Source organism: Pagrus major, chromosome 12 (genome assembly GCF_040436345.1).
Source record: "Pagrus major chromosome 12, Pma_NU_1.0".
NCBI classification, from domain to species: Eukaryota; Metazoa; Chordata; class Actinopteri; order Spariformes; family Sparidae; genus Pagrus; species Pagrus major.
In genome coordinates this window covers 28950450-28973621 of record NC_133226.1, presented here as the reverse complement: position 1 = coordinate 28973621, position 23172 = coordinate 28950450, and the positions used below count along the sequence as shown (strand labels likewise).

Here is a 23172-nt window from a genome sequence, read left to right as displayed (position 1 = left end):
GGAAACTAATTAGTCAACGAAAATCCTCCAATTTAATCGGCCTCGTTAGTTTTTCTGCGTTCATGTCAGTTTTGTTCAACTGATCCTGCGGTGATGTCACTTCCTGCAGACATCAGCACACTTCCTGTAGTTAAGACTCTTGATCGTCAGGTTTCATGTGCAACGACAAAGACGTGTTTGCTGTAAGCGTCAGAACGGCTCGTTAGTTTGGTAACGACGAGCTGAACTTCTCTCGTCATGTTTAATTACATTAACGATCTTTGAAGCAGCTAAAGTTCTGGTCCCTACGACCCGTGGGTCACAGCTACACGTCACTGAGCTCTCAACTGTTTATTATCACGATAAAGTTTTATTAAACTTTAGTTCAATTAATTAATTTTTTACTTAGTCAAATTAAAGGAAGATGTTTGTTGTAAGATACGAAGCAGTTTTGTTCTGATGAGATCCTGACCAATCATCATCACTCTTCTGTTGAAGATTCATGTTTTTATGGGACAGAAGAATAAACTCCTCCCCCTTCACGCTCTCTCCTGATTGGCTGATTGTTTCTCAGACTCACAGCTGCACTCATCAATATTATTATATTGAAGTTCGTGAACACAGACGAGTCAACAGAGAAACAAACGAGACATTTTCTTCCAATTCTCAGAAAATTCAGTTTTTGGACAAACGGATGACATCACAGTCATCCTGCGTGTTCATTGGCTGTGATGAATGAACAGACAGACGCCATCTGTCCAGTGTTGGACTTATTTATTCTGATTCAGAGCGAAGCCGCCGGTCAGCCGTGTTTCTGTTTAACGTCCTCACGCCGAGACTGCAACAGCTCAGTCTGCAGCACGGCTACTTCCTGCTTCCTGCTTCCTGCTTCCTACTTCCTGCTTCCTTTAACACACAGCTGACGTTCTGAAAGGTTCCTGCAGTGGAAACATTCAACATGGACGTCGTGACGAGTAGAAAATGTCTCGTTTGGTTTCTTTGATGAAGCATCATCAGTGTGTCTCAGTACAGTCAGCTTCTGTACTTTCAGCCTCTTTTAGCTCCTAGTTTCACTTTTCAATCTTTATTTCATCGTTTTTTTCTCATTAGAAGCAAAAATAACATCTGTGATAATTACAACTACTGTAAAGTAACTACAGCTGATTCATCATGTAACTACAGCCGAGTACTGAGGGTCACATTCTGATTACAGTTACTCTTCAGTACTCAGTTACTCTTCAGTACTCAGTTACTCTTCAGTACTCAGTTACTTCAGGTTCAGCTGAAAAAAACTGTTCAGAGGAAAATAAAAAAATCTGCCAATGACAAGAGAGGACTTTAACTCCTCTCTCCTGATTGGTTGATTGGGTTTCTCTGATGATCAAAGATGTTCAGTGCGATGTGTCACTCCCCGTTTTTTTTAATTTTTCTTTCATCCTGCGCTCTCATTGGCTTGTTCTGGCATCATTTAGTTTAGCACCAAAAGGAACATAAATAGTTAAAAACACACACACACACACACACACACACACACACACACACACACACACACACACACACGCTCTTCAGTTCGTCTCATAAAAAACAAATTAACGTCAGTCTCTTTCTCTGGCTCCTCCTCTTCCTGTTCACCAGGAGGAGGAGGATGGTACAGCTGGTTGCCGTGGTAACTAGACGTCGAGGATCTCCTCAGCGGTGCCGCCGCAGCGCAGCCGGTACCGTCCGGTCCTCCAGCTGATAGTCGGGTCCCACAGAGCCGACAGGAAGATCTGCACCGCCATCGACTCTCTGATGAACCACGCCACGGCGAAGTCCAGCTTAGAGAAGCACAGCGGGCCGCCCTGCGACATGATGTCATCGATCAATAACCAATCAGTCACAGGCCGACTACATGACAGCCGGCGGATTTTACATCTGTTAAATATTTTTGTTTTATTTTGTAATTCGAGACATTTTTGTTTAAAATATTAAGTTTCTTCATTTAAAACAAAAAGTATAAAAATATACAAAATATAAAATATCACGTTTAAACAGTAAAACTTTTGTTAGGAGCAGACAACAACATCACTTCCTGTAATGTGTGGCCTTTCAAAGTAAAAGCATCACGTTGTTGATGGAGTACCTGAACTCCAGTCAGCTGGATGTAGTCGGATATAAACCAGGCGAGACAGTGACACATGAAGAAGACCATCATGTCCCACCTGCAACACACACACACACACACACACACACACACACACACACACACACACACACACACACACACACACACAGTGTTTACATTTCATCCTACAGACTCACATCTACACTCATTAGTTTGTATCAACACAAACAGTTTCCATCATGTTTAAAGTGAAATCGTCTCTGAGTGTAGCAGAGGCAGCAGAGTTCAGCTCCTCACTGACAAAACTCACTACGTCATTTATTTCACTGCACGTTAAGAAAAAACACACAACGGATGAGCGGAAACAAACAGAACACATCCAGAACACAACAGCTACAGTTTGAGTGCAACTCCTAAACTACAGGGGGCAGCGTAACCGCTAACTACTGCTCAGTATTCTCTTTGCTGTAGCGACTAGCTGCTGTTAGCGAGTAGCTCAGTTAGCCGCGGAGCTAAGTGGCTCTGCTAGCTGACTGCAGGTCGACTGGGCTCAGCATCAGACTATCAGACTGTCAAAGTGGTATCAGGAGACAGGACGGGCCCGGGCTAGCTGGTTAGCATGCTAACTTCAGTAGACCTGAACACTGATGTTGCTTCACTCTGTTCAGAACGTTAGCTCAGTTCTTACACGGCACAGAACAACGAATCAAACGCTTCATTCAGCGTTTCTATGGCGACACCGTGCTGTTAAGATGTCTGTGATTGGCTGCGTACCTGAACACATAATGAGCAGCCCAGCCAATGATGAGGCTGGCCAGGAAGCACTCAGAGACGGGCTCCAGCACGGTGCCAGGAAGCATGTTGATCCTCAACTTCGTCCACCTGAAAACATTCAACAAACAGATTCGATACGACCGAACGTAAACTACACACGACTTTCATTCAGTCACCTCACTGCACCTTTAACTTCATGCACTTAATAATAATAATAAATAATCCTAATGTTATAAATATCACACATTTTCCAAAAATGTCAAATTTCTACACAAACACATGTTCACTGTCAGAACATCTGTAAAGACGTAAAGTCACATGAAAACAATCTAAGCGCAGTAATAAATGTTCATCATGCGTATTATCACAGACTGACACAGAGAAGATCAAACTAATTAAATATGAGAAATAAAAACAGTTCTGAGGTCACCTGATCATGCGGGACTGGAACTGGCCAATAGAGTACGACCCAGAGTTCTGCAGCGCCACCTGTGTCGCCATGGAAAACCTCCAGCCTCTGAGGAGACGGACAGAAACAAATCAGTTTCATTTAGCATTTAAAGAAAAACTGCTTTAAACATAAAGTACATCATCCAAACCACAGGTGCTAATGCTAACATGCTAACCTGTCAGCGATGGCTTTAGCCATGAAGTAATCCTCAGCGATGTACTGAGCAAACGCGACCAATCCACCGGCTTGATCCAACACGTCCTTCCTCATCAGACACGACATCCCCGTCACACACTTGATCCCCGTCACGTTAGCCGAGATGTAGGAGCGAGGGTGGGATGTCCCAAAATACACCTGACAACATGTTAGCATCTGTTAGCATCAGTAAAGCTAAATAACACTTTATCTCAAGAAGTAAGAGCACAGTTAGCATTAGCATCTGGAACGACAAATCGAACGGAAAATTGCAGATTCAGCTTTTGTTGCATGGCAGCTAAAAAGTGATCATGTGTTAGTATCAACAGCTAATTAGTGAGCTAAAACTGCTAAGATGTGATAAAATGTTAACATTTATCTGGAATAGCTAGAAAATAGAGTCACGTTAGCTTTAGAGGCTAATGCTTAACAGCATTTAAAGACATTTTATCCGACATTTCCACTTACATATGATCTCTAAATGTTTGTATTGTGTGTGCCACACATCAGCAGAGTTAGCATGATGTTAGCCTGTTAGCCTTACCTGCTCCAGTGTGGCGGCAAAGCCTTGTCGGTCGGCAACATATGGCAACCCATGGACCAATCCCACCTTCTCTGTCATCTGATTGGTCAGATCTGTCAGGGTGTCGGGTTTCACTGCAACACAAACACAGAGAGTTAGCTTTAGCAATAATGATAAGCATCAAAAGTCAAGTCTTAAAGTGAAACCTTTAGTTTACTGACCTCTGATGCCGCTGTCACAGATCCAGACCAGGCCGTATTTGGCTCCTTCGTAGCCCGGCATCAGGTTGTTGATCTTGGGGTTGATTCCAACTTTCTTCCCCCCTGAGAACCAAAGACAGTCACATGATAGCATTAGCTGCTGACATTAGCTGCTAACAAATGACTTAAAAATGTGAGTTACATGTCATTAAATAAGAGCTGGTTATTACAAAAGAACACAACAGAGTAAACGGTAAAACTATTATGAAATAAGTGGAGTGACAGCAAACAAACAAACAAACAAACAACAGAAGCTCACCGATGAATAATCGAGCGTCCACGTTGGGATATTTGCCCAACAACTTTTTACAGACGTCGACAGCTGGATCGTCCTGATCCTGAACGCACAGCAAGATCTCATACTGAAAAACAAAAAGGTTAAAATACTGTGAGCAGATCAGGGTCAGACTGCAGCTCCGGGCGGGAGCCTGGCTGGTGGGCCAGGATGTAAGATGCAAGTCGAGGAGGTCTGAAGTGGTCGACTGTGGGTCTGACTGAAGGTGGGGCAGTGGGATGGAAGCTGGAGGGACTCAGGCTGTAGTCAGGCTGTAGTCAGGCTGTAGTCAGGCTGTAGCCGGGCTGTAGCCGGGCTGTAGCCAGGCTGTAGTCAGGCTGTAGTCGGGCTGTAGCCGGGCTGTAGTCGGGCTGTAGTCGGGCTGTAGCCGGGCTGTAGTCGGGCTGTAGCCGGGCTGTAGCCGGGCTGTAGTCGGGCTGTAGTCGGGCTGTAGCCGGGCTGTAGCCGGGCTGTAGCTGGGCTGTAGTCGGGCTGTAGTCGGGCTGTAGTCGGGCTGTAGTCGGGCTGTAGTCAGGCTGTAGTCAGGCTGTAGTCAGGCTGTAGTCAGGTTGTAGTCAGGCTGTAATCAGGTCGTAACCAGGTCGTAGCCAGACTGTAGTCAGGCTGTAGTCAGGTTGTAGTCAGGTTGTAGCCAGGCTGTAGCCAGGTTGTAGTCAGGCTGTAGCCAGGCTGTAGCCAGGCTGTAGCCAGGTTGTAGCCAGGTTGTAGCCAGGCTGTAGCCAGGCTGTAGCCAGGCTGTAGTCAGGCTGTAGTCAGGCTGTAGTCAGGCTATAGCCAGTTGTAGCCAGGCTGTAGTTAGGGTTAGGGGCAGGGGGGTAGAGGCAGGGGGGTTAGGGGCAGGGTGGGGGGGTAGTTAGTGTCACCTTTGGGTAATCGAGTGTAAAAAAGGTCTCCAGGTTGTAGTCAGGCTGTAGTCAGGCTGTAGTCAGGTTGTAGCCATGCTGTAGTTAGGGTTAGGGGCAGGGGGTTAGAGGCAGGGGGGTTAGAGGCAGGGTGGGGGGGTAGTTAGTGTCACCTTTGGGTAATCGAGTGTAAAAAAGGTCTCCAGGTTGGAGATCAGGTTCGGGTCGACGCCCTTCAGAGGCTTCAGCAGAGAAACTCCTGCCATCTGCACAAACGGCTGTTTGACCTCTGACCTTTTCTTGTGGAGGTGGAGACGCCTGAAAGAGACACAGAGGTCAGAGGTCAACATGCATGAACATCACAACCACAGCATCTGAAGTATCTATTAAACTTTCAGAATGTGTTTTCTGTTTGTCCTCAGAGTGTTAAAATATCAAAATATGATGTGGGATGGTAGTCAAGGCAGTCAGGTGGTAGTCAAGGCAGTCAGGAGGTAGTCAAGGCAGTCAGGTGGTAGTCAAGGCAGTCAGGAGGTAGTCAAGGCAGTCAGGTGGTAGTCAAGGCAGTCAGGAGGTAGTCAAGGCAGTCAGGTGGTAGTCAAGGCAGTCAGGAGGTAGTCAAGGCAGCCAGGTGGTAGTCAAGGCAGTCAGGAGGTAGTCAAGGCAGCCAGGTGGTAGTCAAGGCAGTCAGGAGGTAGTCAAGGCAGTCAGGTGGTAGTCAAGGCAGTCAGGTGGTAGTCGTGGCAGTCAGGTGGTAGTCGTGGCAGCCAGGTGGTAGTCAAGGCAGTCAGGTGGTAGTCAAGGCAGCCAGGTGGTAGTCAAGGCAGCCAGGTGGTAGTCAAGGCAGCCAGGTGGTAGTCGTGGCAGTCTGATGATAATCAGATCGCTGAATGGATTTTTAGCCATTCAGAATTTTTTAGTATTTGAATTCTTATTTAAAGTCATTTTGAAGCTAAAAGGCTGAAAGTTCTCGAGGTTTCTTCAAATGTGAGAATTTGCTGCTTTTCTTTATCATGATGACAATAAACTAAATATCTTTATCGGACTGTTGGTTGACACAAAACATCTGGAGATGTTTCATTGGGCTTCAGGAAATTGTGACTGTAGGACATTTTGATTTCTCACCGTTTGACATTTAAATAATCTTAAATAATCAGATGAGGTGATAATGAAAATAATCAGGATGCAGCCACAGACTGGAGTGTGAAGCGTAACACTGCTCTTATAATATAACATGTTAAAGCACAGAGCCTCCTGTTTTCTGACAATAAGCCTGAGTCTCAGAGGGAAACAACAGACCGACAGCCTGAAGCTGTAAACACACATCAGACGTTCAACAGACGACCGGAACAAGATGCCACAACATTTCTCTCAAACATCATCAGCATCACACAGTATGAAGAGGAGGCCATCTTCTTCACACTCACGGCCTCATTCTGGTTCTGTATGTAGCTTCATTAATGACGGACGATGAAGCTGCAGTCAAACTCAGAACTTTCCAGAGAAGATATTTCTTCATGAGCTCTCTGCGACCCCACAGCAGGAGCCACAGGTGTGCACGGTGCTGAGGATGCAGGATGACGAGTCATCAAACCTGCCCAATGACTGAGCTTCTGATCCATTTATAATAAGTCAGTGTGACTGAAAAACAGCTGATGCAGACACCTTCAACAGCCCCCTGCGTTTATGTTCCTGCAGGAGAACGTGTCTGAAAACTGGAAACAAAATTCAGCTTTACACATTTTTTAGTTTTTGAATTTAATTAACAAACGATGATGATGTAATACCTGGAACCACACAACAGACTCGTAGTTCTGCAGGCTTATGAAGTACTGGAAAGATGTGGAGGCTCTTTGAAAGTCCTGAGTACTTCTGGAAATCCTCTAATCTGTTCAGGCCCCCGGAGAATTACATGAAGGTATTTAAAGGCCTGGAAAATGTGCACGTGTGTGAATGAATGAATGAATGTGGATTGACAAACAGACAGCAGGACTAAATTAAATGATGTTTAAGGAGCCTTCAGTTCACCTGGTGGTCACCTGGTGTTCACCTGGTGGTCACCTGGTGGTCCATCTTTATGTCTGAACATCCTGCTGCTGACAACGTTTAAAATCCTCTGAGGCATTTTAGGAGACACACCTGCTGAACTAACTGGAAACAGTTGCTGGAAAATCCCGTGTTGCCCCATCACCTTTAGTCACCACTGCACCAAACTCCTTTACAAAACGAGCTGCTTTTAAGCGAAGGATCCTGGAGGACTCACCCAGAGTTTAATCCAAAGCTTTGGGTTTTGGTGCTGTTAGGTGACTTGCATAAAGCCGAACTGAAGTGCGACACATGTTATTTTAATAAGACATTTAGCCATTTTCGACCTCGCTACACAACGGCCGCTGACCGCAACATTATTAAATCGACAGGTTTTCAAATGCAGTTCGGCGACAACAGAGGGAAACAGGAAATGCATGCGGCTAACGCTAACGAACCGTAACGGAACCGATTTGGAGACGTGTTACTGACTTGTGCGAAGAACTAAACCGGTCCAGACCCGTCACAGACTGTCCCAGCTGGTAATCAAACCAATAAATCCACTCAGTCCCGGAACCACACGGATCCCCGAGTGAGCGCAACAACCGGCCAAAGCTAGCCGGCTAGCGGGGAACCAGGAAAACGCCCAACATGTAACCGCCAGACACGGAGGTGTTACCGGCTGCCAGACATCCAGGAACCCGCGGAGAAGCTCGTCCCATCTTATTTTTATATTTAATCTCATAAAACACAAAAGTGTCACAGAAAACACAGGAAACACAGGAAGCAGCAGCGACAGCTAGCTGTTAGCTGCTAGCTGTTAGCTGTTAGCTTAGCTTAGCTCCGCGGGCACTCACACATAGATGATGGACATGAAGTGCATCAGCCACAGCACGAAGAACAGGATGAAGCCGAACACGGCGAGTCCCTGCAGGGCGACGTCCAGCGCGGCCATGGCGCTCAGCGGGGCGGCGGGGCTGCGGGGCCGGCGGGGCTGCGGGGCCGGCGGGGCTGCGGGGCCGGCGGGGCACAGAGGCTCGGGATGGAGGCCAGCTGACTCCGACTGTTGGTGCGACGAGCTCGGCTTGTTGAGGCGGATGATCCGGCGTCAGCGAACAGCGGGGGACGTCAGGACGCAGCCCGTGTCAGGAGCTCCGGGGACGGGACGGGACAGAGACCGGCCTCGGCCTGGCGGTGCTGGTGTCCGGGTCACGGCGCGAGCTGCGGCGGTTTGACAGTCACCAGACCGGCCGACGGTCAGCTGACCAACCGGGGGGCGGCGGAGGCACGGGACGCTGGGAGCAACAGAGCGCGGCACTTCCGGCCAACTTCAAAATAAAAGCCTAATTAAACCTGCAGAGTCGTCAGTGAGTTCATTAAACCTCTTAATGTGTCACCGCAGAGGACACGAGAGACAAGAGTCACGAGACGGAATATTTAACTTGAGATTCGTGAATTTAAACTCGTTAAAGGTCGATATGCAAGAAAAACACTCCCAGCCACAGGGGGCAGCAGTCAGCAGGGGACTGCTAACTGCTGCTGACTGCTGCTAACTGCTGCTAACTGCTGCTGACTGCTGCTAACTGCTGTTGACTGCTGCTGACTGCTGTTGACTGCTGCTAACTGCTGCTGACTGCTGTTGACTGCTGCTAACTGCTGTTGACTGCTGCTGACTGCTGTTGACTGCTGCTAACTGCTGTTGACTGCTGTTGACTGCTGCTAACTGCTGCTGACTGCTGCTAACTGCTGCTAACTGCTGTTGACTGCTGCTAACTGCTGCTGACTGCTGTTGACTGCTGTTGACTGCTGCTAACTGCTGCTGACTGCTGCTAACTGCTGCTGACTGCTGCTGACTGCTGCTAACTGCTGCTGACTGCTGCTAACTGCTGTTGACTGCTGCTAACTGCTGTTGACTGCTGCTAACTGCTGCTGACTGCTGTTGACTGCTGTTGACTGCTGCTAACTGCTGCTGACTGCTGCTAACTGCTGCTGACTGCTGCTGACTGCTGCTAACTGCTGCTGACTGCTGCTAACTGCTGCTAACTGCTGCTAACTGCTGCTGACTGCTGCTAACTGCTGCTAACTGCTGTTGACTGCTGCTGACTGCTGCTAACTGCTGCTGACTGTATTCTGTGGATAGACATGACTGTAACTACTGTTAGCTTGTTAGCTCAGTTAGCCGGCAGGTGTGCAGGTGTTTAAGCTGCTAACACAGGAGCTTTGGGAGGTGTTCAGGCCCGGGGCTAGCTGGTTAGCATGCTAGCTTCATGGACATGTTGGACACGACATCAACACTTGTTTCTTGTCGTTCTGTTGATCCTTTTAGTACATTTTTAATTATTTTGAACTATATTTCTTACATACGGCTCCTTTAAGCCGAGCGTGTTCAGCCAGTGTTTGTTCATGTTTAATGTGAAATGATTGAATGGACTCAGCTGCCTGACACACAGGACGCTCTGCACCTGCTGCAGGTGAGACAGTCTCAGGTGTCTCAACCAAACAAATGTTCCTGGATGTAAACCTCTGGATTATTAACTCTTCATTTATTATTAAAACACTAAACATGAAGCTTTGAGTGTCTGATGTTCTTTTCCTCTTTACAGCAAACAGCTCCGAGCTTCAGCACTTTCATTCTGCTTTTTATACAAATATTGATCGAAGGTTAAAATACTGGTTCAATATTTATTGATGTACAGAAACAGCAGGAGACTTTTGATGTCCTGAGTTCTGTCTGCAGGCACCAACCACCTCCAGTCTGCCTGCAGCCTGACAGGCACAGCCCGGGGCAGAGTGAGCCCAGGACACCTCACTGCAGCTGTTCCTTGTTTGTAACTAAGTACTTTTACTCAAGTGCACATGTAATGTAGCTGTGTAACTTTACTCCACTACTTTTACTTGATTACTTTAGTTACTTTGCAGATTCAGAAACAAAAACAAATCACCAGCTGCAACATTAAAGTGACAAACATGAATGAATTAATATTAATATAATTCTGCATTAAAAAGTTTTAAATTAATTTCAGAGTCGCACCTGTTGAACTAACTGAGCTACTGGAAAGACACATGTAGCATCATCACCTTTAGCCTCCACTGCACCAAACTCCTTTACAAAAAGAGTTGATTTTAAGTGAAGGATCCTGGAGGACTCACCTGAGTTCAAACTAAATCCTTGACATTTCTGTGGCTGAGTGCTGTCAGCTGAACTGGATGAATGCTGAACTAAAGTGTGACACAAATTATTGTAACAAGACATTTGACTTTTTTCAACAACGGCAGCTGACAACAACATTATTAAATCTGCAGGAAACAGGAAGTTCATCCAGCCAACACTGAAAAGTACTTTTACTCTGGTACTTTATAAAGAGTAAATATTTGTACACTGTGTATTAGTACTGTTGGTGAGTCAGATCATGTGACCTGTGATGTCATTCGGACAGATAATTGATTAAAACACAATCGAACGTCATTGATCAGTGTTTTATTAATGATCCACATGTTCACACGCTCTCTGAGGACGAGGTGACCGCAGGAAGTCTGTGTCCGGTCGCCCACGAACACTCGGCGTTCTCCTTCCAGCTGGAATCCTGCGTGTCGTACACTTCCTGTTGATTGATAATCAAAGGTTATGATCGATAATCAAAGGTTATGATCGATAGCGATCAGGACCGAGTCCGGACCTTCTGAGGCGTCTCACCTTCTTCCAGATGGGGATGTTGGCCTTCAGCTGGTTGATGCAGTGCTGGATCGCCTGCTGGCTGTCGTGGCGATGAGGAGACGAGATCGCCATGGCGACACTGGCCTGACCCACCTCCACCCACCTGAGGGAGGAAGTTCACAGGTGAGTCTGAGCTCCACCTGAAACCTGACGCTTCATCTGCTCTGCTCAGAAGCCATCAGCTGAACTTGGACCAGCAGCACAGAGTCATCTGTAGAGTAACTAGTTACTATTGTAACTAAAGTGATCAGATAAATGGAGTGGAAGTACAAAGTAACAGAGACCGGAAGTACTCAAGTAAAGTACCTCAAACTGTGCAGTACTGGAGTAAATGTACTCAGTTACATTCCATCACTGTGGGAAACTGGGCTCATCCACAACAGATCGATCAATAATTAAAACAATCGTTAGCTGCAGACAGGCTGCGTTCAACCAGCTGCTTTACCACAGTTAGCATTAGCAGTTAGCGTCAGCAGATAGCGGTTAGCGTTAGCATCCCACCCCAGCCGGTGGTGGACACAGATGTGCGTCACGGTTGGCCAGCGCTCTCTGATGTCAGCGCACAGCTTGGTGAACTCTGATTGGGCCATGAGCTCGTACGCCTCGTACTCCAGACCAATCACCTTCCTGCCATCCAGCTCGTCCTCCCGGGTCGTACCTGCACGCACACACACACACACACACACACACACACACATACATACACACACACACACACACACACACACACACACACACACTTCACTTTAAACAATAACATTTATTTTAACATCACTGAATATTTCTGCTGATGTAAAAAAATAAAATATGAACCAATAAAAACTGAAATGGCTCCGCAGGAAGAGCAGCTGACGGCGTCGACCACTTCCTGTACAGACAGCCAATCACGGCTCAGCTTGAAGACGTCTCTCCGCTCCGCCGACTCGCCCATTTCTGAGGAGGAGCAGAGGTTAAAGGTCCGATTGGAGCGGATCAGAAGTGACGGTGAAACCTCTCTAACATGGAAACAAACGATAACACTCAGTCGAACTCTAACGGATGTGTGACGCTGCACTGCATTATGGGTATTCAGACCAAACACGAGGTGAATGATTCATTAATAACGTCCAGATTATAAACGAAGTCGATGAACAGACACGAACGACACAGTGTGAAATGTTGAACTGAAGCCAGGACTTCACGTGACGCTGTGAGTGAAGGCCCGACAGCGCCGACGTCACGCCGCTCACGCCGACGTCATGCCGCTCACGCCGACGTCACGCCGCTCACGCCGACGTAACACTTTAACCCGATAAGTTTGGGCTTTTGTGTGCAGTGGGAACGTGTTGACTCTGCAGTGGACCCGGGTTTTTATTTGTCGGCTCGGCTCTGATCTGAACGTTCGACCCGGCTGAACACGCTACATTCTGACGACTTTCCCGCCGCACCAAGTGATGTCACTTCGTCACTGGGTTAGGGTTAGTGGGAACGGGTTGAGCACGTGATTTTTAGCGGTTCGACCCGTGTTTAATAAACCTGTGTCGACCCGCTGGTGTTGGTGTTGGAGCAGCTTCTCCTCTACAGACACAGGAAGGAGGATTTCTATTGATTCTGATCGAGAACTGACCGTCTGTGTTTATCCTCCGCTGAGCGGCGGCACCACGGCGACCTCGTCACCGTCTGCCAGAGTCACCACCTGGTCGCCGATGGCAACGTACTGCTGACACACCGCCAAGACCACCTGATCCTGCAGGACAGACAGTCTGCGCACACACACACACACACACACACACACACACACACACACACACACTGATGATCGTCAGTCTTATTAAACACCAACAGTCAGTGAACACATCACAGTACCTCGGGTGTCGCTGTAGCAACAGTCTCCAAAGGTCCCGGCAGCTGATTGGTGTCGGCACGGCAACGATCTCCTCCTCCTTCACTCCGGTCAGCTCCGCGCTCTTAGCGAAGTACAACACACACACCTGAAGAAGTACAACACACACCTGAGGAAGTACAACACACACACACACACACACACACACACACCTGAGGAAGTACAACACACACACACACACACACACACACCTGAAGCAGACCTGTGTTTCTGGGTGAACTGCTCCTTTAACACATTCATTGTTTATCCTGAAGCAGTTTCCATGGCGACGTCTTCAGATGTTTACTGACAGAAACAACAGCTGTTTTTATTTGTGTCCCTTCTGTAATAAAGACTGACTGATGATATCATCAATCAATCAATCAGTCAATCAATCAGTCAATCGATCCTGTACAAACACTGAAACTGTCTCATCATGAAGCTGATGATGCTGATCAGCTGATCACAGTTCGTACTCAGTGTGACTGACTCCAGGTGGGTCGACCTGAGTCACAGGTCCAGGTCTGTGCTTCGGTTCCGGTCCGGACCGCCTGCCGGTCCTCACGGTAGTTATCTACCGCAGATCTCCACTTGGAAGTCCTCAAATTTAAACATTTTCTACCTTGTTCGCATATTTTTCCCCTCAGTTATAAATAAATCTTTCATGTGTTTATCAGAACAGAACCTGACTTGAGTTCGGCGCCAACAGTTCTGAACGGCACCGACACAAACGCACTTTAAACACGTGTATTTGCTGTGGCTGCTCGCGGGACGTCACGTCGGTCGACACAGCAAAGCGGTGCTAAATGAAGGGAAACGTCAGCGGAGTCTGGTGTTCAGCTCCACGGACCATGTTACCTCCTGACACCCGCCATGTTTGTCCTCAGGTGTGTTCCTACACTGACGCTACGTCACACTCACCTGAGCAGTCATGAAGAAGGTGACAGCTTCTGGACATCTGAGACACTTTAACCAAAAGGTCTGCTGACCGTCACTTCCGGTTCACGCGCCTCCTCTTCTTCTTCTTTGGTTTCACTGGCGGATACAGACCAACGTTACAGGTGATGTCGCCACCTGCTGTCCCGGAGCGGAACAGCAGGTGGCGACGTCATGTGATGTGATGTTAACCTGTTTGATTTAAATAAAGTTCATTTGAACGAGACTTGATGCTCCGCCTTCTTCATATCAACCTCCTCCTCTCCCCCCTCCTCCTCCTCCTCCTCCTGCTCCTCCATCTCTTTCTCTTCTTCCTCCCCCCACCTCCAGCACCTGACTCCAAAACAATACCTGAATTGTGTCTTATTGATTTATTATTGAATGTGTGTATTGATCACTGTATTTATATCTGATATATATTTACACAGTGAAACATTAACAAACAGAAAATAAACAAAAACAGATTTTTTTTTTTAACATTTTACAGAAATAAATCAACAAAATACAAAATCATTGAATGAAATTAATCACAATAAAAGACACAAAATTAACATGAAATAAAATCAATATGAAAACATGTTGACAAAACAGAAACAAAACGTTCAGCTGTAAAAAATATGTTTACATTAAAACAATCTGCAGAATCTGTGATGATAACTGTAGCGGCAATATTTCCTCCGTGCACTTTACCACCACTATTAAGCAGTCCTCTTCGCTCTTAAGCTTGACACACAAGAATCTTCTGAGGCAGTAACTTCTGTTCAGGAAAAACTTTACCAAAAAACGTAAAAACAAAGTTACAAGATTCTTCTCTTTTATATGGTCAAAAACTGTGTAGCTCCTTGGGCTGCTTAACCTTGTCTGAATAGGGGGCGGTGATGTCATCACCTGTGTACTTAAAGGAGCACTACAAAATGTTTTAAAGAAAAAACTACTAAAACTTTACAGGTATCAATATGGCTCTTACAATAACTAATAACTGTCAGAGAGAAGAGCCTCATCATCACCTCACACACGACATTGACAGTGTTCAGTCTGTTCACATCACCAGGATCACATCTGCTCTGATCTGTGCTGAGACATGATGTCAGTCACTTCTGACCGTCTCACTCTTTAGTTTCTATGAAGGATTTCAGCTCCTTCTTCATCTCATCAAAGTTATCAAAGACCTTCTGACACTGATCAGCTGACTGGATGATGGACTGTGTAAACTCTCTATCCCTTTCAGGGCTCACAGTAGCAATGATAATTCTTGCAATGAGCACTAGCAGATTACCTATAAACGCCAGCACATCTAAGACTACAAACCTAATTCCTTCACTCGTATCTTTCAGTTTAGACACTCGTTTAAGAATCATGTGAAACTCCTCCATGTCTGACAGAGTGTTTTCAGCCTGAACTTCAGCTGATTTCAGCTCCAACTTTTCACACGTCGTCTTGATTTCTTCCAGGATGTCCTTCAGCGGTTCAACAGTCTTACGAAAGTCTCTTCCCAGGTTTTCTGCCTGTCTGGCAATTCTGAACTTTGCTGTAATTCGCCAGAAGTTCCAGAAATTCTGTCTCACCTCATCAGAGATCTCCTGAAACTCTCTGACAATCCGTCTCATCTCTGATTCTCTGAGGTAAAATCCTCCGATGAATGCAGCTGCGTATTCAATAAGTTTGTTCATTAAATCAGACAGATCAGGAGGGATTTCTTTGCTCCATCTTCTTCTTGGAGCAGAGGCCATTTTCAGTAAGTTGTGTCAGCTGATCACACTGAAGTGTTTCTGATCAGAAAACAATCAAGTTGAGTCTGAAGTTTTCCAGCTGATCACAGAGACTCTGTGGAGACAAAGAGAGACAGGTGACACTGACACAGGTGATCTCGTCTGAGGGGATGTTCTCAGTTGGCCAGTAGAAACTTTACACTACATGTAAAAGTTATGGGTATTTTCCCAATGTATTTTAACAAACTGTAGCGTCACCCTCAATATTTTTTCCACTTGTATATGAACAATGACTTGAAGAGTGACAGCAGAGTGTTGTTGCACGTCACAGCATTTTTTCAATTCAATTCAAGCCAAAGCATTAAAGTATAATTTATTAACATAAAGACAGAAACATATACTGTTACTACCAGTTACCATGGAATATGCATCATTAGCAAGTGTTATCATAATCTCAAACTAACTTAACACATTTCTGCTTCCACTGCTGTTCTCCATGTTGTTTGTACGTTCTTGTACATGAGCTCATAGAGTTATAGAAGTAGATATCAGATGGAAAGACGGCGCCCATGAGAAGTGCTCTCCTAGCACGTACGCAAATATAAAAGCTGCATGGATCAAAAACTGATAACAGAACGAGTCATAATCGAACTTGATTGCAGTTCTTGGTGTTCTGTCAACAGTTTTACAGACGTCTCTTTTATAATTGCAGTCTATGGGGGAAATTATTGTTTTTTGCTGCAATACCGTGAGTGGCCACCGGGCCAGACTGTTAGCAAGGCTAAGCGGCGCCCTCCTTCATGTGCCTCTCACATAAGAAGTGACTAACATCCATCGTGTCCCGCTGACCTCTGCCAGAATCCTGCACACTCACTAATTCACTCACAGATAGCAACGTTTATGTGACCCAGATCTGGACCACGGACCGAGGAGGCTAATGACAGCTAAGAGGCTAACATAACCCATAACATTACTAGCTATGAGGTAGCTAGTGTGAATAGAGAGTCTCCACCGGCTGTGATGACGAGGATGACTTGATTAATTGTGAAGATGTTCATGGAGGACACACTGAGCTCGTGCATGTGTTGATGTGAGTAAAGCAGATGTGGAGAGGCTCGAGATGTCAAGTCAAGTCAAGCTTTATTTATATAGCACCTTTAGCCAAGGCGCTTCATCATTAAAAACAAATACAATTACAATTAAATACATCAGATAAAAGCACAAAAAAAATAAACATAAAATATAAGAAACAATAAGAACTGTCATGATAAAACAGTCAGTCAGTTAGGAGTGTTAAAAGCCAGGGAGAAGAGGTGGGTTTTGAGCAGGGATTTAACATTTTCTGAATTTGGAGCTCTTCTAATGCAGAGTGGCAAGTTGTCCCAAAGTTTTGGAGCAGCGACCACAAAGGCTCGATCACCTCTCGTTTTTAGTCTAGATTTTGGTTTGCTGAGGAGGAATTGGTCGGCTGACCGTGATGTTCTACATGGAGTGTGGGCAACAAGCAGGTCACCTAGATAAGGGGGAGCCAAGCCATTCATGGTCTTGAAAGTCAATGATAAAATTTTAAAACTTATCCTCTGGCAAACAGGAAGCCAGTGGAGAGACCTCAACACTGGGGTTATGTGCTCAGATTTCCTGGTGCCTGTTAAAAGGCGAGCGGCCGCAGTTTGGACCAGCTGGAGTCGTTGGATCGAGGACTGGTCCAGGTCCACATACAGAGCGTTGCAGTGGTCCAGCCGGTTTGTAATAAAAGCATGTACCACTTTCTCTAAGTCACCCGGGGGAAGGTAGGCTTTTATTTTGCTTATTAATCTCAATTGGAAGAAGCTTGAGCTGACCACAGAGGAAATTTGTTTTCCAAATTTAAAAGAAGTATCAGGTGCACTTTTCACAGAATAGAGCATATTTGAGGATAGGTTCATCCCCCAATGGCAGCGGGGAGCCAAACACAATAACTTCTGTCTTGCTCTCATTTAATTTTAAAAAGTTTGAGGACAGCCACAACTTAACTTCGTCCAGACAATCAAGCAGAGGTTGCAATGCACCTTTGCTTTTGATTTTTAAGGGCATGTATGTCTGAACATCATCAGCAAAGCAGTGGAACGAGACATTGTGCTTTTCAAATATAGAACCTAGGGGCAACATATATAATGAAAATAGGGTGGGGCCCAGAACTGAACCCTGGGGGACACCACATACGAGCGGAGCATGTCCAGATGAATAATCTCCCAGGCGAATTGAAAAAGTCCTGTCCGTCAGGTAGGAGTTAAACCATTTTAGAGCAGTGCCCCTGATCCCAACATAGCTCTCCAAGCGGGACAGGAGGATATTGTGGTCGACTGTGTCAAAAGCAGCCGTTAAGTCGAGGAGAACGAGGACTGCCGAGTGACCGGAGTCGACTGCTAAGATCAAATCATTAAAAATCTTTAAAAGAGCTGTCTCAGTGCTATGAAGCTGTTTAAAACCAGATTGACATTTTTCATGGATGATCTAAAAAATCTTGAAGCTGCGATTAAACAACTTTCTCCAGGACTTTGGACAGAAAGGGCAATTTGGAAATGGGCCTAAAGTTGGAGAGTACAGTGGGATCGAGATTTTTGTTTTTTAACAGGGGCTCAGCAGCATGTTTAAAATGAGCAAGAACACAACCAGACACAAGACACATATTTGTCAGTGAAAGGATTGATGTCCCCACAGTGTCAAAAACCTCCTTCAACAGGCGAGAGGGAATGTTATCAGAAGGGCGGAGATGAAGGACAGCTCCCTGTAGAGCTGCCAGTGAGATGGGCTCAAAATGATCCAACACTGCTGGGCACATAGATACCATATGAGGGTCAAGATCAGTGGAACCGGCCAACGAGGATCTGAGGACAGATATTTTCTCAGCAAAAAATCTTAAGAATCTATCACAGAGGATGGACAAAAGTGTGACTGTGGCTGCGTCACACGGATTGGCCAAAGAATTAAAAGCACTGAACAATACCTGTGGCCTATGACAGTTTTTGGAGATTAATTGAGAAATAAATGCAGTTTTTGCACTAACAGCTTCTTGGTAGTCGGACAGACAACTCTGCAAAATCTCATACGACACTTGAAGCTTCTCCTTTTTCCATCTCCCCTCCGCCTGCCGACAGGCACGTCTCAAGGAGCGGGGATGGTTATTTAGCCATGGTTCTGAAGGTGCTTTTGAGTGTTTCCTTCTTAGAGGGGCAACAAGATCTAAAATGTTAGTGCAGGTACAATTGAAAAGATCCAAAAGACTCTCAGCAGACAAGGTTTCAGTGTGTGCATCTAAGCTAAAGAGCACAGTGTCTTTAAAGGCAGCAGAGAATTTCGATGGGGTGTTGCTGGTTATAGCACAGTGGTGAAGTGCAGGAGGAGAGGGTTTTACACCGAGAGTATCTATTTGAAATGGTCGTTATGTGATAAATATCTGGTGGAAGTGGCCACAAGATGGGGCTAGTGAATGGGGCCATACTAATTGTTATATTAATTGCAACAGGACTGGGTCTGAGTGGAGGGCACACATTGGGTCCTACATGCTGCCTCCCAGAGATCCTAACAGGAGTCAAAGAGCTGTTGGCAGAGCTGAAACTGAAGCTTGCAATAGAACTGGAACAACCAATAGGAGAACCATCAGAGTAAATACTATGAGAAACACTAGGAGAGACTCTAGCGGAGATACTAGCACCAGCACCAGCACCAGCACCAGCAGGGCCGGAGTGGTCAGGGGCGGGGGTCTAAAAGAGTCTGGGCCAGATCGCTGAGTGGGGACCTGCTGGGAAAAATGTCAGTTCGAGCAAAAGGCAATAAAATCAATAAAATTCATGGTCAGCCTCCTTCTTCCCTTCCTGTTTGGATGCAGCCCATCAGATTTAAAATGATCATGTCTGGACCAGAAAGAGTCAAAATGGTTAACAAAACCAAGACCAGTAGCAGAGGAAAAGTTTTGCATCCACAGGTGTAGGTTGAAGAGCCGGCTGAAACGTTCAGAGCTGCCGTATAGGGTGGGAGTTGGTCCAGACAGGACACAGCGCCTCCCCAGGCTCTCGATTGTGAAGGACAGGGACTCCAGCTCCGCGTGCAGCTTTGATGATTGCCTAGACATTACGTCATTTGTGCCAGTATGAGCTATAACTGTGTTGATGGAAGGATGAAGGTCAAGGAGTGCAGGAATAAGCTCAATAAAATCGGTTGTTTTACCACCTGAAAGACAGAGGCTGTGTCCAAATTCAGGGGCTGCAGCCTTCACAGGGCGCATTTGAAGGCCAATTACGTCACAACGCTGCGCGAAGGCCGTCCAAGTTCAAAGGCTCCTTCAAATGCAGCCTTCCCCACCCTCGTTTAGGAGGACGCACCGCTACTGTCCTTCGCGGCCTCACATATCCCAAGATCCTTTGCGCGCCGCTGCTCAGTCCCGAAACAGAAGAGGAAGGAAGAGAAAATGGCGACATCAAGTGGCGCAGACATGACATTTAAATTTAAGTAATGGGTTTATACTCGGTTTTTAGTCATTTGAATGTCCAACGCCAGATATGTTAAACTTGACTATAAAACCTCCAAAGTTTAACTTTCAGTTAAAACACGTGACGCTGGTGATGCTGTGGTAAATATAGTTGTTATTCACCAATGGGTTCATGTTTATTTTGTAATGTTGATAATTCAATTTAGATTTGACACATTGTACACACACAAATAAATGTACACGTTTGAAAGATTTGAACCAAAACAGACTTTAATGCATGAACACCTGGTGACGCAACCAGGAAACACTCCGAAGGCTGGACCGACCCATTTAACAGCGGTGGATGTGGCCTTCAAGGTCTCTGAAGGACCCGGGCTTGAAGGCTGCAGCCCCTGAATTTGGATACAGCATGTGTGTGGGAGGAAATGCAACAGGTGGTCTGGATGAGGTGGAGGAGTGCTCATCCGCGGCTAGCAACGGAGAGGGGGACGCAAGCACCGCAGGAGGATGCCATGCAGACCGCAGGGGTGAAAGACGCCGTCTTTTGCGGCCCGGAGATGCCGGTGGAGAGGATGCTGAACTCGAGGGTGAGGAGATACTGGGTGGCGTGGAGCGCTTTCGGGTTTGGGCTGCGCTGCGTGCTGGAGGGGGAGAGACTGGCTCAGGGGGAAGTTTCGCCAGCGGGGAGAAAAAGTTTGCCAGAGTGACATCATTTATACCGGGACCGAATGGGTCATAGAGGGGCAGAGAGAGCTTTTTCTGGCGTTTAACAACACAAGCCCAGGTTGGATTGGAGGTTGAGCCGGGAACGTCGTTAGGAACCGCCGCCGGGGCCGAGGGCCGCTGGGTATCCGCAGGCTCGCTGCCGCTGGAGGAGTTCATCAATGAGGCGCTCTATGGACTGGAGTTGATGTATAACAGATGCAGCTCCTGTACCACTCTGACTGTGTCACCCTGGTTCTGCTGCATCTGTCTTTGTATTGGATGTACTGACACCTCAAACTACATGAAGTCTGTTCATTATTATCTCTGTTATCTTTTTGTCCCTGGAGCCCAGAGAGGCCAACTGAAGCGTGATGCGTTGGACTGTGACCTCTTATTACTTTATAGAAGCTGTAAATTCATGTTGTCAGTTTGATTACTGAAGGCAGCACAGACACGACCTGTTGAACTCTCATGTAACTTAAAGGAACAGTTCACCCAAAAACTATCATCCAGTCATCACCTCCTCCTGATGATATAAAGTCAGGCTCAGTCATCATCTCCTCCTGATGATATAAAGTCAGGCTCAGCCATCATCTCCTCCTGATGATATAAAGTCAGGCTCAGCCATCATCTCCTCCTGATGATATAAAGTCAGGCTCAGCCATCGTCTCCTCCTGATGATATAAAGTCAGGCTCAGTCATCATCTCCTCCTGATGATATAAAGTCAGGCTCAGCCATCGTCTCCTCCTGATGATATAAAGTCAGGCTCAGCCATCATCTCCTCCTGATGATATAAAGTCAGGCTCAGCCATCGTCTCCTCCTGATGATATAAAGTCAGGCTCAGCCATCATCTCCTCCTGATGATATAAAGTCAGGCTCAGCCATCATCTCCTCCTGATGATATAAAGTCAGGCTCAGTCATCATCTCCTCCTGATGATATAAAGTCAGGCTCAGCCATCGTCTCCTCCTGATGATATAAAGTCAGGCTCAGCCATCATCTCCTGATGATATAAAGTCAGGCTCAGCCATCATCTCCTCCTGATGATATAAAGTCAGGCTCAGTCATCATCTCCTCCTGATGATATAAAGTCAGGCTCAGCCATCATCTCCTCCTGATGATATAAAGTCAGGCTCAGCCATCATCTCCTCCTGATGATATAAAGTCAGGCTCAGTCATCATCTCCTCCTGATGATATAAAGTCAGGCTCAGCCATCATCTCCTCCTGATGATATAAAGTCAGGCTCAGCCATCATCTCCTCCTGATGATATAAAGTCAGGTGAAGTCTCGTAGTCCACAGAACATTTCTGGAGCTTCACAGTAAAACAGAGTTGCAGCGATCTGCTGAACAGCTGAAGCAGCTGGAGATGATTTAAACATCAGATGTCTCCATGCAGCTCGTCTGCTGTGATCACAGAGATCAACCTGATCTGAGGAGAAGATGTTTAACTCTTTACTAAGATGAAGTCTTCACGTAGCTGCTGAGCTAACAGCGTTAGCACGAGCTCGACCGCACGTTGAGGGAGTAAATAACTTCTTTTTAACCCTTGTGTTGTCCTCTGGGGTCATTCTGACCCCAAATTAAATTTCTGCCGTCAAAATATGTTTTTTATTCATCAAATGGTCTGAAAATAATGTTCCAAATTCCAAAACGAGGGGAAAAATTAGTGGTAGTGGGACTAAAGTATGGCTGAAGTAAGACTGAAGGTGTAACACAGAATTGATTGATTGACAATTTAAACTATATGCTCACACAGGTGACACTGACACAGGTGACACTGACACAGGTGACACTGACACAGGTGTTCTCAACTGTTCTGACTCATTATCACTCAGGTAGAAGGTGGGCGGAGCTATGATGGGAATTAAAGGTCACATGACATTCCCATTAGTCTCCCATTCACTTCTATTGACGATTGGTCAGAGTTCATCTGTGCTCAGACTGAGGGATGTTCTCAGTCGACCAATAGAAACTCAGCTGCACCACACGTATGTAAACACTGAAGTAATGATTCTGGTGTGTTTTATCAGTCACTCATCAATATTCATTTATTACCTGCATCAGAAACATGACGTGGTCCATGGTCAGGGTCAGAGCAGCTTCATTATAAGAACCACACTGTTTATAATCCAGCTACACACTCAGTTCTGTGTTATAAAGGCTTTAAATGATGTGGCTCTTCTTACCTGTCAGGCTGAACGAGCTGTGAGAGGTGAAGCAGACGAGCGTGTTCAGTCTTCACTGTGTTTCTTCAGGAAGTCCTTCAGCAACAGTCTGTTATCAGTGTGCGAGGGAGGAGCCTCGTGTGACTGTTGACATGATGTGAC

General features: G+C 46.2%; 2 protein-coding genes and 1 long non-coding RNA gene across 4 annotated transcripts in view; all 3 read right to left on the bottom strand.

The window, feature by feature from the left end:
* Positions 1-736: 736 nt before the first annotated feature.
* Positions 737-8716, bottom strand: ugcg (UDP-glucose ceramide glucosyltransferase). The gene is made up of 10 exons (XM_073478548.1): positions 8306-8716; positions 5597-5741; positions 4546-4648; positions 4248-4349; positions 4048-4160; positions 3484-3662; positions 3288-3374; positions 2858-2965; positions 2102-2180; positions 737-1820 (listed from the first exon to the last, which is right to left on the bottom strand). Exons 1-10 carry the CDS (start codon positions 8401-8403, stop codon positions 1650-1652), a joined length of 1185 nt encoding a protein of 394 aa, XP_073334649.1. The 5' UTR covers positions 8404-8716; the 3' UTR covers positions 737-1649.
* A 2195-nt stretch (positions 8717-10911) lies between these two features.
* mocs2 (molybdenum cofactor synthesis 2) lies at positions 10912-14051 on the bottom strand. 2 transcript variants are annotated; one of them, XM_073477549.1, is made up of 5 exons: positions 12770-12860; positions 11977-12096; positions 11665-11821; positions 11143-11266; positions 10912-11050 (listed from the first exon to the last, which is right to left on the bottom strand). In XM_073477549.1, the coding sequence occupies exons 2-5, from the start codon at positions 12092-12094 to the stop codon at positions 10946-10948; spliced, it is 504 nt and encodes a 167-aa protein (XP_073333650.1). In that variant the 5' UTR covers positions 12095-12096; positions 12770-12860; the 3' UTR covers positions 10912-10945. The 2 variants fall into 2 exon arrangements, with proteins under 2 accessions (XP_073333650.1, XP_073333651.1); XM_073477550.1 differs by lacking the exons at positions 10912-11050; positions 11143-11266; positions 11665-11821 and adding exons at positions 13009-13133; positions 13946-14051 and having other exon boundaries at positions 12009-12096; positions 12770-12905.
* Positions 14052-14409: 358 nt separating this feature from the next.
* The window catches only part of LOC141005630 (uncharacterized), a 9945-nt gene continuing 1182 nt past the window's right edge, over positions 14410-23172 (bottom strand). The window contains exons 2-3 of the long non-coding RNA XR_012179889.1: positions 23032-23172; positions 14410-15784 (exon numbers count right to left, since the gene is read on the bottom strand). The exon at positions 23032-23172 is cut by the window's right edge and continues 6 nt beyond it. This is a non-coding gene — a long non-coding RNA (uncharacterized lncRNA). The remainder of the gene's footprint in view (positions 15785-23031) is intronic.